Source organism: Tinamus guttatus, unplaced genomic scaffold (assembly GCF_059628265.1).
Source record: "Tinamus guttatus ecotype Peru unplaced genomic scaffold, ASM5962826v1 Tinamus_guttatus_pri_ptg000455l, whole genome shotgun sequence".
In the NCBI taxonomy this organism is placed as follows: domain Eukaryota; kingdom Metazoa; phylum Chordata; class Aves; order Tinamiformes; family Tinamidae; genus Tinamus; species Tinamus guttatus.
Genome location: NW_028288989.1, coordinates 390233 through 406436, shown reverse-complemented (window position 1 = coordinate 406436; position 16204 = coordinate 390233). Strand labels below are relative to the sequence as shown.

Sequence of the window (16204 nt, the reverse complement as noted above, 5' to 3'; positions counted from 1 at the left end):
CTAAATGCCTTCTTTGCCTCAGTCTTTACCGCTAAGGCCAGTCCCAATGTACTCAGCCCGGAGACAAGACAGAGAACCAGGAGAGAGAAGGACTTTCTGCTGGTTGAGGAGGATTGACTTAGGAATTATTTAGGCAAACTGGACACCCATAAATCTATGGGCCCAGATGGCATGCACCCAAGAGTGCTGAGGGAACTGGCAGGAGTCATTGCTCAACTGTTCTGCATCATCTTCGAGAGGTCATGGAGGGCAGGGGAGGTGCCTGAGGACTGGAAGAAACCAAGGTCACTCCAGTCCTCAAAAAAGGCAAGAGGGAGGAACCAAGAAACTACAGGCCAGTCAGCCCCACCTCCATCTCTGGAAAGGTGATGGAGCAGCTCATCCTAGAGACCATCTCTAGGTATGTCAAGGAAAAGAAGGTGATCAAGAGTAGTCAGCATGGATTCACCAAAGAGAAGTCATGTCTAACGAACCTGATAGCCTTTTACGATGAGGTGACCAGCTGGATGGATGATGGAGAGCCATGGATGTTGTCTACCTTGACTTCAGCAAAGCTTTCAACACAGTCTCCCATAACATCCTCATAGGAAAGCTTAGGAAGTGTGGACTGCATGAGTGGACAGTGAGGTGGATTGAGGACTGGCTGCATGGCAGAGCCCAGAGGGTGGTGATAAATGGGGCCGAGTCTGGTCAGAGGCCGGTGGCCAGTGGTGTCCCGCAGGGGTCAGTACTGGGCCCTGTGCTCTTCAACTTGTTCATCAGTGACTTGGACGAGGGCACAGAGTGCACCCTCAGCAAGTTTGCAGATGACACCAAACTGGGAGGAATGGCCGACACTCCAGAGGGCTATGCTGCCATTCAGAGAGACCTAGACAGGATGGAGAGTTGGGTGGAGAGGAACCCTATGAGGTTCAACAAGGACAAGTGCAGGGTCCTGCACCTGGGAATAACCCCAGGCACCAGTACAGAGTGTCCATTGTGAAAATATGAATTTTAGTTTTACAGGTTAATTCAAACAGAACTAGGAGTACTCGCAGCTACTGCACTGGACAGTCATGTGGTGTAGCAGTCCCATCAATAAATGTGCTGCCTATGGGCTAGAGTGACAATAAGCCTGTGAAGTGTGACTTTTTATTATATGTGGGCAGTAGCCCCAGAAATTAATAGCAAAACACTGTGCTATTATTCAAGAAATCTGAGAGTTGGGCAGAGAGGAACCTTAGGAGGTTTGACAAGAACAAGTGCAGGGTCCTGCACCTGGGGAGGAATAACCCCAGGAACTAGGACAGATTAGGGACTGACCTGCTCCATGGAGAGGGATTTGCGAGTCCTGGTCAACATGAGGCAGCAGTGTGCCCTCGTGGCCAAGAAGGCCAATGGGATCCTGGCTGCATCAGGAGGAGGCGTTGCCATCAGGTCAAGGGAGGGGATCCTGCCCCTCTACTCTGCTCTGGTAAGGCCACACCTGGAGTATTGGGTGCAGTTCTGGGCTCCCCAGTACAAGAGGGACATGGAGCTTCCAGAGAGGGTCCAGCAGAGAGCCACGAAGATGATTAAGGGACTGGAGCATTTGTCGTATGAGGAAAGAATAAGCGAGCTGGGCCTGTTCAGTCTGGAGAAGAGAAGGCTGAGAGGAGACTTATTATCATGTTCAAGTATCTGAGGGGTGATTGTAGGCAGGATGGGGCCAGGCTCTTCTCCGTAGTGGCCGGTGACAGGACGAGGGGTAACAAGTGCAAGTTGAAACACAGGAAGTTCCACCTCCATGTGAGGAGGAACTTCTTTACTGTGAGGGTGACAGAGCCCTGGCACAGGCTGCCCAGAGAGGCTGTGGGGTCTCCTTCTCTGGGGATCTTCAAAACTCGCTGGATGCCACCCTGTGCCACCTGCTCTAGGTTGGAGCAGGGGGGGTTGCACTAGATGATCTCTAGAGGTTCCTTCCAACCCTAAGCATTCTCTGATTCTGTCATTCTGTAAGCTGGTTCCCAGCTGAAATACTGATGGGTTGTTTTCTCCTCAAGCTCTAAACATCACCTGTGGGAAGCACTGTGCATGGATGTGAAACCCATGGGATGCTCCTGATGGCTTAAAGCCACTTACATGAAATAAGGAATTTGTTCTTTAGGTAACACTTGGAATTTGTATTATAAAGCATAATACATGAAATCACGAGAGAAAGAAGGTAAAAAGCTTTGATTTCTCCAAAGTGAAGTTCAGTATTTTTATAACTGACATCAAACATAAAAACACTAATTTCTCTAAGGAAGACAGTCTACTCAATTTTTTTGTTTGTTTTTAACATGAAGGTTCAAAATGATTCAAAGGTCTTCTAAACATTTTGTCTTTTAAAAAAGCATTCAACAGAACTTAAATGTTGTTTTTTAAAATTCTGACAGGGATATAGCTAGAAACTAAAATCTGTACCACAGCATGTCCCAAAGTCTCAGCGAGGGGTCATGTACTCCAGCTATGAGTAAAGGGTCTATGTATTGTTGCAGTCAAGAGGCAGGAACAAACCACTTGCATGAAGTCTACTCTTTGAATTTCATTTAAAAGCTTGCACAAGGTATGATTGTCGATATAATAATGTTTGTACAAATTGAGGAATTTTTCATGTATTGCCAAATTATAAAATGACAGTTAAATGTAGCTCTTTCATGAAGATATGTACATTTTCTCTTGCAATGTATTAACAGTTTGCTCATGCTGAACTTAATAGTTAATTAGTCTGATTTTCCATCCTGGTAGGGGATGGTTTTATCCAACCAAATCATTAGATTTTCTAAGAGTTAAACTAAAGCGGAAAATAACTTTTCAGGAAATTTAATATCAACAACTTGACTCAATTTAGAGCAATCCTGCAGGGAATTTTCCTGCAGGAGGGAAAAAGGACAATACAGATCTGAAAACTTCAGGAAAGTTTTGAGGATACAAACGCTCTTATATGCAAACCTCCCAAGAGACTTAACTTATAAGGAAGGAGTATAGAATAAAAAACAGATTTCAGTTATCTCTTGACTAGATACAAAGTACAGGTCGAGATCACTGTTGTCTTCTGTACTTTGTCCATACTTTGAAACCTAGACATTGATGTTATCATCTGGACTATTTTAAGTTAATTATAATAAAAGTTAATCAAAAATTACATTGTGGATAATTTCAGGTCACTGGAACATCTATGGATTCCACTCCTGCAGAGATGACAATCCTCAAAGCCAGGGTGATAAACCTTTCTTGCACCACCCACTCTGAAAAATTTTTTAGAAGTTAATGTCCTTTTCCACTAAAGTCTTTGGATAAGTTTAGGAGATGACCAAAAGGCTGTAAAAAAGATACATCTTTCAGAGCATGGTGTCAGACTGAGCATTTTCAGCATGTGCACAGAACAACCATGTAGAGACTGCCTGGGTTTCAAAGGTCTTCTAGAAAATTTATTTATAGTAACTCAGAAGTGACAAGGGGAGGGATTTGAATTCCCAGGCACCAGTCTCCCTGAGAAAATATTTCTCTCAATTTCATGTCACATCTATCTAAAATATTTTCTGTGTTTTTCTTTTCTCAAGTAGAACAGCAAGAAGTCTATATTCATTCAAAAGCTCCCTTCTAGATTACTTCAAAGGAAAGACTCCTTCTCAAAAGGTAATAAAATCCTTACTTACTTTTCAAGCACTGGTGTCCTTCATGGCACTTACAGAATAAAACCCAAAAGTGAGGCAAAGAAAAGGAATACTATGTACAAGATAAACATAAAAGATACAGGATGGGAATATGCTCCAAAAATTTATTTTCAGCTTAGCCTCGGAGGCATGAGCATTCTGATTCAAATGAAATTATCTCATCCTTACTGAGGGACATTGACAATAGCTTTGTGAAAGAGTCCTTGAAAAAGTGCATTTGTGGAGTTTTCTAAAGCTTTTTTTGTGCCATTGTCAGGCTCATTTTATTAAACAACAGTTGATGCAATTGCAGTTAAAAAAAATCACAGAGACCTATTGTTTCATGTAACAGCCATAAGCACTTAATTCTTGTTCAGTACCTTGTAGAAACACGCAAACATAGCAGCAATGCACTGGCAAGCAGACAAAATAACTTCAGGACAAGAAAGTGCTGCCATTTATACACTGTGAATCATTTCCAAATATTTTTTCAATAATAGCCGTAGCTTCTTTAAATAACAACCCATTTGAACACTTGCTCTTGTGGAAAGAGCAGCAATGAATGAATTCTATCCCCTCCTGAAAAGGTCCTCTTTCAAAAGCCTTTTTTGTTAGTTTAAGTGGGATTTAAATGATCAACTTCCAAATTGGAAAGAATTGTTTTGTTGTTTAAGGAAGCTAGACAAAAAAAACTATCTGGCAGAATAGGACTACAATGGCAGAGTCAGATTTCCAGATAGGTTCTGTTACAAATGTGCTTGGCAGCAGTTCGTCTAGTGTAAGTGGGAGCAACAATGGGGCTGTGTCAACTAATGCCAAGGGTGGATTTGCTCCACAGCCTTAAAACAGATTTATTGTTTAGAGAAAGGACTGAGTCAGGGAAAGGGTGGTGGTGGGGAATGTCAGGCAAGTCTTTAAAAAACTGGCTTCATTAGTGTGACTTTTTTTTAAGGTACTGAAGACTTACAACTCCTAATGAAAATCTGGAAATATTACCACAGGGAATTTATTAGCACCTAGGAGTGCATTAGTTCAAGCACCTACATTTCATCCCACACAGGTAAGCCACAAAGAAATGGATCTATAAGAAAGAGGCAAGAGAGGATACAGGCAAAATTTAGGAATTACATCCGAAATTGAACCAGACCTACAGCACACTGGATGCATATTCAATAGGGGAGAGGCTTCTGATCCCCATTCTTCTCTGTTCAAACAGTATAAACATTTTACATTAAGAAGCCATTTAAATATAAAACAAAATAAAAACCTAAAAACACTCCTGTGAGCAGGAAAAGTTACAGTCCTCTACACTCCTTGTTTAAACTAGGATACCACATCAAATACTTTGCTTTAAAAAAAGGTCTGAGTACTACCAGGTGGGAGGTTTACCTGTAAAAGGAATGAAAACAAAAGCTTTTAGTAGAAACACATCACGCCTTAAGGAAAGAAGAGTGGCAGGTCAAACAAAACTGCGATATTTGTTTCTCCTCTTGTCCTTTCAAGGACATCCCACAACAACAAAGTATTTAATTTGCTAGGCAAGGCATTATATAATTGAATCCATTCTGCTCTTCTGTCACCTTCAGCCCAACCAGTGCATCAGCCCATGCCCACAGGGATCAATGGATCACACGCTCGGAGAGTGACGCTGTGCCTCTCTTTCTAAAAGGGAGCCATTTAGAGCCAAAACGCGGCCACCCCGAGCACGAGGGCAGCCAGCTGCCCAAGCAGGCCTCTCCAGACCGCTCCATCCCTCACGCTCCAGGTGAGGCAGCTGCACAAACCCCTGCCGCGGGACACGAAGGCACCGGCTGGCTCTGCGCCTTCGGGCACGCTGTCCGAGACAGGCAGAGCAAGAGATGGGCACCCAGAGCCCCTGGCAGGAGCAGAGCCCAGCACTGCCCTGGGAATGTGGGAGAAACAAGCCCAGCTACGACGGACTGACGGCTGCACCTCCCCTGGCATTTGAGAACGTGGCTTGTGCAGCAGGATTTTGGCTTTGTAGCCAGTGAGTGTATGTGCCTCTGTATGCTGTGTATACAGACACACACAGGGGCATCAGACACATCCATGCACGCTAAAAAAAAGAAAAGAAAGAAAAAGGACGCTCAAGTGGGAAAAACACAAACAAAAAGCTGCTGATATGAATAAACCACACTAGAGTACATTTCTGGGTCATAATGCTCCTTGGCACATTTGTCTCTGCAGATCTGTGTCATGGTTCCTACACCTGTCAGTCTCTATCTTCCAAACTTGGAAAAGAAATAACCTGAGCAGGTCTGCAAAATCTGACAAGCCACTGGAAAGAGAATCAGTTGACTGATTGTCTTTCTGCATCTCAGAAATGGCATTTTTCTTCATTTGACTGCTTTTTTCAAGCTTTTTTTGAAACCACTACACAGAAATATTTTATAATTAAATGGTAATTAAACAAGCATACTGAACTGGCAAAATTAGAGCTCTTCATAGCAGTAATCCACATTTGTTCTAAGAAGTTAAAAAGAAGTAGCTATATCTGAAACATGCAATGATCAAATCCCGTTTTTATTTGCACATACAAAGAAACTTCGCAGTGTAGCCCTCAAAGGCTGAGAAACATTGCACCAGATCCCTAGAGCAACAACAATCCCATTCCTTAAACGTCAAGAAGCTTGTGTATTTTTTATAGATTATATCAATCTTGACTCACTCCCTAGTCAAATTCGTGATGCCCAATTATATATGAAACTTGCAAAATAGGAGCTACGCTGGGTATAGTGCAGCTTAAGAATCATGCTCTGAAATTATTTTGAGGATAAAAACGTGAGAGACTAGACATAGCTGTAATTCAGAAGATTCAATAGAAGTCATGCTTTAATTATGTCCATTCTCCATTTCAAAAGAAAAACATGCATATGCAGCTTTTTAAAATTAAAACCATGTTAAAGCCCACTTGAAGTAATTAGAGGACTTGGACTTCGACAGTAAGAAGTTGCAGGTCAGTATGAGTCACTGCCATCATTCAATTGCCTCAGATGCAAAACAGAAATAGAGCAGATGGAGGGAACCAAAACAGACCAAGGAAGAAGCAGAGCGTGACAATAATAAATATAACCCAGAGGTAATTCATTAGAACTCATTATTTGGTATAAATTGCCTTGTGCTGCCTCTCCCAATATAGGAACTGTTTTCCTTTCTCGACATTTATCCACAGTTTTATAAAGGCTTTGGTTTTCTCAGGGAGTGCCTAACTTAACCACTTAATCATCTCTCTATTCTGCAAGAAAGAGACAAAAAGTTGAAGGACAGCATTCATTAGCTGTAATTTTCTTACTGGAAACTTTAATTTCCTCCACAAGTCAAAAAGTTCACAGAATAATAGAAAAGGAAGACTGCTGTTTAATAGAAGAGGAAACTGCTATATTTGAGATACATATTCAGACTGCAAATGGAGTCTCTTTCATACAGAACTCTTTCGCTGCCAAATTCCAATCAAAGCAAGGAACAGTCCCCAGAATCATCAGCATCTGCAAGATTTTAAAATTCAATCATCATAGTTCCAGTTCAAATTAATCTATTTAAAAGAAAAAATATCTTCAGTTCTATGCCATTAAACTGATGTACACGGGAAAAAATAGCTCCAGTACTAATGCTTTTTCAGAGTCTTCCATCTGCTGTGTGGCATGAAGTTTCTAAGCCCCAAAATAACCTGTCCTAAAACTGATCAGCCCAGCCTTCAAGCCACCTCAATGGATTCACGATTCCAAAATGGAATTTTATATGAAGGATTACAAATACAGACCCTCAGACGGAAGCCTTCCAGAACGTACTGTGCTTCAGGTAAAAAGGAAATTGCATTTCACCGATCTATTCTGGTTCTGGTTCCTTTAGAGGACATATACAGGCCGTGCTGTTTCTTTCCTCACTTACGCTCAGTTCCCAAGTACAACGATGGACTTACGCGGTTTTGCCCTCACTGTCCTGCTTGGTGGCGTTGGCTCCCTTTTTACCCAGCAACGAAGCCACTTTCTCAGGATCGCCATTCTCCACTGCCTGCAGCAGCCGGTCATCGTTCTTATTCCACTCATTGGTCTGGAGGAAAAGAAAAAGAAGAAATAAATATTAGTACTAGCACAAAGCCCAAGCTCCCCTGAACGATCCTGCATATAAAAAAGCTAACGCCCACCGCAGAAAGCTAAAACAAAAATACAACTCAAAGATACAGCACTGGCTCAGTATCTCCGTAACTCCCAAGGACTAAGCGATTGGCAGGAGGTGAGATCTAGTTTGGAAACTCATTCTGTGAACAGTAGTGCAGAAATAAATCCACTTGTTCTTCCTGCGATGTTTAAGGAAGTTCTCCTTCATTTGTCTAGTCCTGATTTCTTTCGCAGAGCTGCACTGGCTCCATGAGACCATCGTGTACAACATGTGCACAGGCACTGAGCTGTCTCAGCTGATTCCCACCCCACCAACACAGGCTGGCCAAAACTTTCCTTAAGGCTTTCCCCAGCTGACACTTCATAAGAGACTAACATTGTCTTTCTTAGGCTAACTAGTTTTACTAATCTTTTATCTCCCTGCCATATTTGTGACAAACAAATCAACCTATCAATAGACCACAAATTCTGAGCACTGCTGAAAGCAAAAGATGACCACACTATGTTCAAGCTTTTCCCAACATAATCCACTAAGCTGCTTTGCTCATCCTTATCTGTTGGATGAATAAAAGGACACTTTTGTCTAATATGCTGATTCCCACCTCCTTCCCTTCAAAACTTTCAGCATATTCCACCTGCCAAACCTCCAAGCTGGGTCTAATGAGAAAAGAGAGGATTGTTACCTCTCCCTATTCTGTAAGATTACAGAAGAAAAAAGAAAAAGGTTCTGGAAAGGAGTGAAAGTTGTATCCATGTCTTCTTCTCTGGACTGACAACGGAGCCTAATCTTCCAAAGAGCATCTGGAATTAAAAGCTGCATTTGGCTGAGCACTACATCCCACTTTACTCAGGAGTGCATCTTCAGTAGGCTACGGCCTTCTCCTTGACTGCCAGCATGACTGCCTATTTATCAGCACTGGATTTCTTCACAGCTATGGCAAGGACTGAATTCCTGTTAATATGCTCCTTGAGAAACGTGCACTGCTGAGGAAAAGGGAGCATGAGGTGTGCACTGGTATGCATGCACACCCAGCAAGTTATATTCTTTATTTTTACGGAGTGTTGGACTCTAGAGCATTAGTTACCTCGGCAAAAAGAAAAGATGTTTTTCTTTGCAATATTTAGCCTCCATGGCAATGAATGCCCTGCCAAGCAGCAGTCTCCACCTAAAATGCAACTTCGTTGAATATTCTTCCTTTGGGGAATTTTGTGCTTTTAAAGGAGGCCTATTATTAAAAGCAGATGTTTAAAAACGTTTCTTACTTGTAAATAAAATCCTTTAAAATTAACACAGTTTTTGACAGCATATTATGCCTTTTCTTTTGGAGTGAATCCTGTTTTTATTCACCACTCATGCACAAAAAAAGATATTTAAATATAGGCTAGTTGATGAATCAACTTTACCCACAAGTCACCAGGATGACTGGATGACTGCAAAGCGTTGGCGGCACTTTTTTTTTTTTATGAATCTTGGAAAGGGAAGGAAGAGACTGCAAGTAATATGATCATCTACACATGCACTTTTAACAAAATACTAACCTGTACTTCAAAAAAAAAATGCAAGAACACCTCATTTAAGATCTCCTCATGACCTGAAATAACTTGTTTTACTTTAGAAATGTGAAACAGAATAAGCTACAGGAAAATGTTAAGATTAAGGCTTGTTACTGAAAAACTTTGGCAGAATGAATTTCAGCACAGCTATGAAAGCATGCAGCTTTACAGTATAAGTGTAGCTGAGTCCTCCAGCAGCATAGATGTTAAATATTCAGCTCTTAAATTGAAAAAGTAGTGGTATATGTCCCAATAAGCCATTTAGCAGTACTCTGACACAAGCAAGCAAGCACACAAGCGCCCACCCCGAAACTTAAGAAAGACCCAAGATCAACAGCCAAATCCCCCTTGCAGGGGTTGCTGTGATAACTATCACCCTAGCTCTAATTACAGGCCCAAGAGAAGTCAGCACAGCTGGGTCTCAAATTATACCTCAGGATTTATCCATGTTAAGCTATACCTGGGAGATTTAGATACTGAACTGGGGAAGCCTGGAGTGCTCTAACAGCAGTTCATTCCTGGTGCAGAATGATACTGTTTTTTGGTAACAGCAAAAGGCACTGACATATGGTACTAGCCTCTAAATGTGGTTTTCAAACACACCTTTTCTGATAACCAAAATACATGTTCCCACACATACAGCTGAACTAAGATTGCACAGTGTGTCATTTTAACGCCAGCTTCCCGTTCATCAGGTAAACAGCACCAGCCTTAGACAAGCGGTAATTAATGTAATTTCTAACCTGGGCTGCTCTGAAAATACTCAGTTCTATCAGATTCATCACAGTAATACAGGCTATCAGAGTACATGTCCTCATTTTTCATGCAAAGCTGATAACACTTTTTCACTGTCAGAGAAGGCTGAAGACCAGAATAGGAAGCTCTATATTTGGTTATCATTTCAGATCCCCATTTTTGGGGCACTAGTTCTAGTAGTTAATTAGTGTCTTTTCTTCTAAGCACTTCCTCAGAGTTGCTAAAGCAATGACTAATTTCATAGGGACTGCTACATCCCTAATCAGCTAACATTAGTTCTTCCAATTGCATGTTTTCAGATTTCATCTTAGTGCTGCTACAAAATCTTTAGTACTACTGCACCAGCTTCATCAGAGATGTGCTCATTTAAAAATTAAAACAGCTGTACTCCATGCAAGAGGCTTAAAAAACAACATACTGTATTATGCATATAAAAACTACACATCTTTGCATGAAGTAATGACAATCCTGTTCTAGGGCAGCAATAAAGATGTTGCTATTGTAAATGAAAGGTTAATTTTATGCTCAAGCTACTTCAAAACTACATTTACCCAAAAGGCAAGTTACATAAATCTATTCAGAAATCTCAGATTCTATTTGCAAAACGCAACAAGGTATTCTGCAACCAGCTTGTTGACGTTCAGCAACGTCAACTGTTGCTGAACAACCCTCTGCCACTACCGAGCTGTTTCTATTCCTTCACTGCGTTCAAATCAGCAGCATCACAAAACGCAATCCAGAAGTTAAAGGTACAGCAAATAAATAAAATAAATGGAATGACTTGGACTCTCAAAAACACCCATTTCAAGGGGGAATTGTAGTCCCATTACCCATCCTCTTTATGGAAAAAAAAAAAGAAAGGAAGAAAGAAAGATAATCCATACGATAGCCAGAAAGCCACAGTACCCAGGAGCCGCAGACACTTGGGTTTCAGGCAGTCTCCTGTAATTAACAGCTGCAGATCTACAGCCCCCGAGCAGAGTGCAGAACATCACTCCCTGAACAACAGCAGTGGCTGCTGCAGTAGGCACAGAGTCTGAATCTCCTGTGGTATCAGCCCACCTGCCACACCTGTGACCAATATCTGCTGAGAACTCTAGAGCCAACTTCTTGAAAACACAGGCTATGACTGTGGGAGGCCAGACATGACTCCTTCAATACGAGTCTAGCAGAAATCGCTTTATTCGCATGACAAAACTCTCTTTATCTACTACATTTCTGCTAAGCCATCTAGCGACGTGTACGCTTACATTGCAATTGGTTACCTACTACTGTCTGCACATCTTCTACCGTACTCGGTTGGCTGTAGATATGGGGGCACATGTTTACATGATTGGCCTGCACACAGTCCTCTATCCTGCACTGATAAGCTTGTTTACAGGTTCTTCCTCTCCTACTTCTGTGTTCTACCAGCTGGTGACTTTCCCACGATCTTTACGCATTGGTTTTAGTCCGGCTCATCCTATCCGTGTTCTATCGGGAAGCCTCCGTTACTTAGATATGCTCCCACATATGACCGTTCATTTTTGCATATAAGCGTGATGGGGTGGCTTGTGGGGGTGCAGTACACAGAACATTTCTGCCAGCCTCTTCCTTCAGCTGCTCTGGTGCCGCATCCTGCCTCCGTCGGGAGCCGGCTCCGCGGCAGGGACCCCAGGCTGAGCTGGGCCAGCTGACTCAGCTTCCGTGAGCGCCACTCACCAGAGAGTCCTTGGCAACTTCCAGATCTGCCCCTGCCCCTCTTTGGGGCAGTATATATACATAGGTTTCCTGTTATGTCGGAGATGCTGGGACATGTATTGTTATGAACAAACTTACCAAGGGCACAGCAAGCTGAGGGTTAGGGCTGAGCAGCAGGATAATATCGCCAGGAAAATCTCTTATCAAGTGTAGTACCACAGCAATAAGACCTTCACACTCAGGGTTTTAAACAGATCCTCTATTCCAAAAGTAAATAATTTTTTAGGAGCATTATAAATATGCAAACTAGCCAACCAAAAATTATAATCTGCACAAGATGGAGCACTGCATGCAAACACACACGAAACACCAGAGCAGCTCTGTGTAAAGAAAATTGCATGTTTGCAGGCTGGCAAGATGGGAGCCTGGAAAAGACAGTAATGTATGTGGGGTTTATTCTTCCCGATAAGCAGGTCCCTCTCCTCTTTTTCAGACCACATGCCAAGCAGGGGGCATTCAAATCACTGCCATTCTGCAATGACCATAATTTGTGAACACAGAAAAACTCAACTGATAAAACACATTCTAGAGTAATGAAAGAGAACTGTCATTTTACACAGTACATCTTCAGACCAATTAAAAAAAAGAAAGAAAAAAAGTCTCCTGTACAGTTGAGGCAAGGATACTAAAATTAATGGGCATGACTTATCAGGAAGCAAGGCAGCACACTGACATAGTCTGACTGAAACTCAATATCCTTCTCAAATATTGTCTTTATCCTTAAATTTCATTCTTCAGGTGAGGAAGCGCCCTGCATGACATTGCCCAGGAGCATCTCTCCCATAACCGCTAAGTGCTTTCCATGTTTAAACATTTAAGAAAATGCAAAGGGGAGCAGGGAGGAGATTGCTGAGCCATGGGTGGAAAGCCATCCCCATGGGAGGCACGGGCAGGCCAAGGTTAGTGAGAGAGATGATTCACTTGATCTATCCCTGCAATTTATGAGTAGTCACAAAAAAGGGCACTCAAGATTTTTATTAAATCCTTCGAAACACCCATTTTTAATATTCTTTTAATCACTACAACTATCACATCAGGATGTTAAAGTCAGTCGTCTTGATATTTCCTGCATCATGCAAGAAATGAGAACGTATAACAGGAGCAGGCGACACTTCTGCTTAGCACTTGCCCACAGTGTTTTCCATGCACAAAGAGCTGAACAAACATGAACTGGACAAGTGTGTTTCTTTATCTTTGGCAGGCAGCCTACAGGAGATGATTTCAGTGACCTTGCATTGTTGCAAATCGACTGGAGACAGATTACGTTATCTCCACTGAAATCAGAACTGCAGGGAAGCTGAGGAGCACATTGAAATTCCTGGTATTTTCAAACTCAGCAGCTCCCTGTCTGAAAGGAAAGGAATACTTAGAGCCCGGCCTCAAACAATCGCGTGGCAAAGACGCTGGACGTCACTGCACCACGAGGTCACTCACGAACCCCTGCATGTGCTGGGCTTCCCAGGAGAGTCTTAAGAAGAACAGCTCCATTGTGGGGAAGGAGGTCGTGAGAGGAAACATCCCTCAAAGTTAAGGCAACAAAGGACGGACTTTCTCTAAAGAATGGCTTATCTGAAAACATTACAGTCCAGGAGACAGTGGGATATGTAGCCTATACCTTTCCCAGTCCTCCAGTCCCAAAAATTAGAGACGGAGCGGCAGGAGCAGATGATGATGAAGACGGTGACTGGCAGTACCTGGTCCGGTCTTGCAGCAGTAGCTCCCAGGACATTCAGCACTCAGTGGATCTGAGGAGCTGCTGTCTCTGTCCCCCCTTCCCATTTCCACTTCTGGGCCGCCAGCCCTTTTCCATACCATTCAACACCTGCCCATGGGCCACGTATGACAGCAGTGCCACGGTATGTTGACCTCTGCTGCACTGGGCCGTCACTTAACGCTGCATCCTGGATGTCATTAACCTCACCGCAAGTAAGGGCCTGACCTCTAGTTAACAACTTGTCAAAAAAGCTAAGTGCCACAACAGCTTTGGAAGTAATTCACAGTGATACTATCTATACATCACTGTCTAATTGCTACACTAGAAACAGCCTTTTCTAGCTTCATCTGGTCACCTGTGCTCCCTCTTTGAAGTGACTGATGGCGAATACTTAATATTCACATAACAAGACGAAGCATTTACAGCTCACAGCTTTCCTGTAAGGGTGTAAACAGGAGTGGCAAAGTAAGTTATCTGTGACCATGTTACACACAAAAACGTGCACAGATTGCCTTTCCCCTGCCTCTTGTGCTACCTGTGCCAAGCTGAGGTAAGGGTCTCCACAAAGTGTGTGGGGTCTGTTCAACACTGGGGGCTGCGTTTGTGTCAGACCATGACTTCCACAGGAAGAGCAAATAAATCCACTGTGCAGAAGGCAGGGAATGAACAAGAGATGGTAACAAAAGGCCAAGGGTAGATTGCCAGTAAACCTCAATAATAACTCATTCCCTGGGCAGCTCCTGTGGATAAAGAAGTGATTATTACCCAAGCAAACCAATTTTTCCTGCTGAAACTAGAATAACACAGCCAAACGGCAAGGCACTCAGCAGGGCACTTCTGTCACCAGTGGCACTGCCTGGAAGGTCTCCTGCAAGCCAGGAAAAGAAAGGCCCTTTCACCAGCAGAGAAGGGGAAAGATGACCTGCCTGAAACTGCCACCTGAGACTGCAAGATCTTTCAGGGGAAAAAAAAATGCAGGAAATCTTGAAGCAGTTTTTGCTTAAACGATCTCTGGAATTCACAGCAGGCTGTGAGCTGAACACCCAGGAGGGCAATGAAAATGGGAAAAAATGCATTTAAAGAGCTTGCTGTTTCACTGAGATATTTATGCTTCTTGTTAGTATGTTAGTAAAGCGCAATTATTTTCCTGACAAATCTGTGTTTGCCTTAACAATTTTGGTTGGGTTTTAAAAGCAAATGAGCCATAAGGTCAGAGTGTCAGGAACGTACATAGTTAATAGAGGGAAAATCAGCAGCCTCGTCATTATTCAGTTGTGAGATTTTGTTTCTAGAAAGGAACAAGAGATAAAGAAAAAAAGCTGAAGTCGAAAGTCTTCATGGGAGGACAAGACATCCACCTAGACTAAAGAAAATGCCCCAACTAGTGAGCTCACAGGATCACAGTGGAGCTGTTGGTGACACACAACTATGAACGCTTCCCACTTCACTTCCCAGTAAAGGCTATAATATATTTTTGTTTTCTAATGATACTTTTTAGCCTTTTTTTTCTAAGATAAAGGAAATCAATTTCTGCATTTGAGGAACAGCAAGATTTCCTGTTAACATCAGGAGGCATTGCACGCAGATACTTTAAGGCTTCTATTTTCTTGTTAGCAATTAGTGTTGTTTTCAAGTAACCAATTTATTTCCAGTAGAGATGAAAGAAAGTGGTGAGCACAAAGCTCACCACATGCTAAGCATTAGAACAAAATAAGAAAAATAACATCAAATCACTAGTAGCATGCAGCCAGAGCATTGGCAATATGTCAAGACACTGCCTATTATTTATGACCTCACACAACACCAATTGGGGTGTCAGAACACATATTTTGATTAAAACAAAAAACAACAATAAATTCCCCAACAAACAGTGATCCAACGACCATCTAGAATCCTACTTCTAATTCATAAAAATACAATAAATATTTATAAAAATAGAATAACAAAAATATATTTTTAAAAAACATTAGAAATAAGATGCTGAATTTCAGCATTAGATGACTGGAAAAGAATTGCTTTCTAATGAATTTTTAAGATTGAAGAACTACTGAATCAACAGATTTTAGCTATGTATTGAGTTCAAACTGTTACTCACATAAAGGACATTTGGCCTTTCAAGTCTTCAGGATTTCTGGTACACACATGCTTTATGTTCAGTTGGGGAAAAAGAGAATTCAGGAGATCTGAAGAAAAATGAACTGCAAAATCCGATCTCACCTTTTATCTGGTACACAGCTTTTTTCAGTGAAAAACAGGCTGTAAAACACAGGGACACTGCCAAGTAGGCAAGCAAAATCTGTTTGTTCAGCTCCTGGGGGAGTGTCTTGCATCCTGCAATTCTGTGCTGGAGACAACAGTCTCTGAGGAGCAGAGTGTGCCCTAAGAACCAGGGGACACCAGCTTTGCACTTGCAGTGCTCTACTCACACCACTCCCCATGAACAATCTTCTTATTTGCTGATACGAGCATCTGAGTTTACTCTGCCTACCCTTGAATAACACCCTCTGGGTTCTGCTGATTAGTAAATTCAGTCAGAGGCCACCAGTGTTTGATGGATCTTCCTGCTTCCAGATAAGCGAATGGCTATAGCTCTGTCCTGCAGGAACCCACTTCATCTAACATTAGATTTTACCCATATAGCTCCA

General features: G+C 42.2%; 1 protein-coding gene across 1 annotated transcript in view; it reads right to left on the bottom strand.

Moving 5' to 3' along the window:
- RAI14 (retinoic acid induced 14) overlaps positions 1–16204 on the bottom strand; it is a 71487-nt gene that overhangs the window by 28634 nt on the left and 26649 nt on the right. The window contains exon 2 of the mRNA XM_088532105.1: positions 7597–7727. Within this exon, the coding sequence (XP_088388231.1) occupies positions 7597–7727 (131 nt within the window). The remainder of the gene's footprint in view (positions 1–7596; positions 7728–16204) is intronic.